The sequence below is a fragment of the Poecilia formosa genome, unplaced genomic scaffold, assembly GCF_000485575.1.
Source record: "Poecilia formosa unplaced genomic scaffold, Poecilia_formosa-5.1.2 Scaffold112, whole genome shotgun sequence".
Taxonomy (NCBI): Eukaryota; Metazoa; Chordata; class Actinopteri; order Cyprinodontiformes; family Poeciliidae; genus Poecilia; species Poecilia formosa.
The window spans coordinates 1,405,782-1,409,271 of record NW_006800051.1 but is presented as its reverse complement, the minus strand read 5'-3'; the positions used below and the strand labels follow the sequence as shown (position 1 = coordinate 1,409,271).

At 50.5% G+C, this 3,490-nt stretch overlaps 1 protein-coding gene across 1 annotated transcript; it reads left to right on the top strand.

The window, feature by feature from the left end:
• Positions 1-467: 467 nt before the first annotated feature.
• On the top strand, positions 468-3,049 carry LOC103143475 (cyclin-dependent kinase 5 activator 1). The gene is made up of 2 exons (XM_007560036.2): positions 468-907; positions 1,847-3,049. The coding sequence occupies exon 2, from the start codon at positions 1,935-1,937 to the stop codon at positions 2,904-2,906; it is 972 nt and encodes a 323-aa protein (XP_007560098.1). The 5' UTR covers positions 468-907; positions 1,847-1,934; the 3' UTR covers positions 2,907-3,049.
• The last annotated feature ends 441 nt before the right edge of the window (positions 3,050-3,490 follow it).

Sequence of the window (3,490 nt, the reverse complement as noted above, 5' to 3'; positions counted from 1 at the left end):
TTTCTCCAAATCCTCTCCAATTCTCCACCAGAGTTGCTGAGTTTTCTACAGAGCTGAGAAATGATTATTCAGTTTGATAATCATCTGAACAATATATATATATATATATATATATAGCTATATTTATATTATATTTAAATGTTAAATTGAAAAAAGAAATTATAAATTGTTATATATGTGTGGAGCTTTTTTAATGTAAAATACTTAAAAAGTAATAGCCTACATATTTTTTGCATTAACATCCTTTATTTGAAATTTTTTCTTCACTGTCCCTCAAACAGTACATGCTGAAACAACCTTGCAATGTATTTATTTTATTATCCTATTCCCTATTCCAACCTTGTGTGTGTGTGTGTGTGTGTGTGTGTGTGTGTGTGTGTGTGTGTGTGTGTGTGTGTGTGTGTGTGTGTGTTTTGAAGCTCCTCCTGCTGAAGGAGGAGGGGGAGGGTGACGCGCCGCTCTCCGCCCGCTCTGCGCGCTCAGACCTCGGACTGAAGCGGCTCTCAGCTGCGCTCATTCAGCCTCTGGAGCTCCTGCAGAGCGGACCGCTGCTGCTGGACAGAGCCGGACCGGAACCGGAGGGAGTTCTGGGGGGACTTTTCTGTGGCTCACAGAGAAGATGGAATGCTTTGAAAGGACTCGGTGAAAGTTTGCAGTTCGGTTTGTGATGATGCACCCGAGCCGGCTGAAGCCGCCAGCCGCTGCCGGCTGCCAGTGAAGGGCAGCGGGGGATGACAGCAGCGCCGCAGCCCCTGAACAGTCTCTGCGGAAAAGCCGCAGCTTTCCTGTGATTGCGCACACTGTGCGCCGTCCTCTCACCGCCTCCAGAGCGCAATCAGTTTCTCTATTGCAGCTCAGCTGACTGCGGCAGGAATCGGACCGGAACCTTGAACCTCCACAGACACAGGTGAGCTGAGAGTTTCTGTGTCTCTGAACCAAACAGAACCGCCTCAGTCAGTGAAGATTCTGATCTGTGCAGATTAAAGTTGTTTTGCCACATGATTGTCTGGTAGACTCGGTTAGATTTGGGACCAGTACTGCAACATTTGCTCCACTTTGTGTCAAACCAACCAGGTTGCTCCAACCCTTTGAGCAACCTGTTCCCCTCCTGGCCTGTGGGGGCGCTGCACCAAGAACCACTGAAGGAAACGACACAAAAACCTCCAACGGAGACACTGAAGGCAACTTCCTGTTTCACCAAATAGTAACAAAATTGGAGGCATCAGATTTTAGCGTTTGAAGGATTTCAATGAGACATTTCTCCAGCTAGCGCTAGGCTAGCACATTTGTTTTGGTTGTAATTACCCACAATGCCCAAACATTCTCTTGGTTTGTTCAGTTTTCCTCCATTAAATCCAGTTTTCCAGCAGTTTGAACGCCAAGTCGACCAGAGACCGCTCCAAAAGCAGGAAGTGACCTACAGTCCAGGGAATTCTGGGTAAGTACAACCAAACCAAACTCGCTATTTAGGTTCCAGTGGGAGAAATGACTCATGGTCTTTTACAAAGACAAGACAGAAATCTTCCAACCACTAAAGTCTGACGCCTCCATTTTTGTTTCCGTCTGGTGAAACAGGAAGTTGCTCTGTGTCTTCAGAGGTATTTGTGTTGTTTCCTTCAGCGGCTCTTGTTGCAGCGCCCCCACAGGCCAGGAGGGGAACAGGTTGCTCAAAGGGTTTGGTTGGTTTGACAAGGAGAACTGCAGCAGCTAAAAATGGAACAATTGTTGCAGTTTTCCCAAACAGAACCGAGTCTAAGGAACTATTTAGTGTGAAAACTTCCTAAACCAGAATAAAAACAGATTCTGCTCAGATTTCTAATGATTTCTTCTTCTCTGCCTCCATCAGCTCTCGTCTTCTTCTGTTTGTGATGTCCATTGGACTCTGAGAGACAAACCGCAGTTTGGTGGTCTGACCTGTGGTGCTCCGACCCACCATGGGCACCGTGCTGTCTCTGTCGCCAGGCGCTCGCAAACCCGGTTACTATGACAACCATCCGGGCTCGCTCAGCCACTACCCGAGCCTCAGCAGCCGCTCCTTGAACAGCCAAAAGGAGCGCGGCCTAAGGAGAGGCCAGTCTATCTTCCTGCCGGCGCTGACCTGGAAGCGGCTGGTCGCCTCCACCAAGAAGAAGGGGAACCCAAAGAAGGGGCCCGGGGCCGCCGGGGTCCTGGCCGAGCCCCTGAACAACAACAACATCTACCAGCGGGACCAGGTGCTGCACCTGAACCGGGAGAACGTGAAGAAGTCCCTGTCCTGCGCCAACCTCTCCAGCTACGAGGGCCCGGCCGGACTGGGTCTGGGCTACGGACTGGGCCTGGGTCAGGGCCACGGATATGGCTACGGCAAGCCGCAGCAGCTGTCCTCGGTGAAGAAGGTCCCCCAGGGGGCGTCCTCCCCAAAGCGCGTCATCGTCCAGGCGTCCACCAGCGAGCTGCTGCGCTGTCTGGGGGAGTTTCTGTGCTGCCGCTGCTACCGGCTGAAGCACCTGTCCCCAGCCGACCCGGTGCTGTGGCTGCGCGCCGTCGACCGCTCGCTGCTGCTGCAGGGCTGGCAGGACCAGGCCTTTGTCACGCCCGCCAACGTCGTGTTCGTCTACATGCTGTGCCGGGACGTGGTAGACGGCGACTTGGTGGCGTCGGAGCACGAGCTGCAAGCCATCCTGCTCACCTGCCTCTACCTGTCCTACTCCTACATGGGCAACGAGATCTCGTACCCGCTGAAGCCCTTCCTGGTGGAGGCGGGGAAGGAGGCCTTCTGGGACCGCTGCCTCGCCATCATTGACGCCACCAGCTCCAAGATGCTGCGCATCAACGCCGACCCGCACTTTTTCACGCAGATCTTCGCTGAACTGAAGAGCGAAGGCGGCTGCGGGCCTCAGGATTACAGCCGGGTTCTGGACCGGTGAGAGGAGGCTTCATCTAAAACGCTCCATCCCCCAAAGTCCCGGTTGCTTCTCTGCATCGCCAAGCGGAACTATTATGCAAAATTCACATTTTTCACCTCTTGGAGCCTGCATTTGGGTCTCAACTGCTTCTAAAAACAGCAAACAACAAGTTACAGTTTTTTGGTATCTGGAAAATGAGCTGTTTCAAAAACCTCCAGAATGTAAAGCCCGCCCTGTTACCTAGCAACACCTGCAAAGCCCAGCACATTACCTAGCAACCCCTGTGGAATTCCACCCGTTACCTAGCAACCTAGTGCGTTTGGTCTGCTGATTTACCGCTTTATGCACTGTACAATGGCTGCTGGAAAAGATAAGTGTTTCCTTCTTGACTTACACTGCAAAAACACAAAATTTTACCAGGTAATTTTGGTCCAATTTCGCAAATATCACTTGAAATAAGGCAAAACTAACTTACAAGTAACTTTTAAGCAAGACGTCTTAGTTTGTTTTAAGTAAGTAATTCCATAATTTTAAGTAAAAAGTACTAGTTCCACTAGAAAAATGTTTTAAATTATCTGCCAGTGGATTAGAACTTTCATCACTAT

Excerpts from the sequence above, each read along its gene's own strand:
- LOC103143475 (XM_007560036.2), top strand. The coding sequence starts at position 1,935 with ATGGGCACCGTGCTGTCTCTGTCGCCAGGCGCTCGCAAACCCGGTTAC.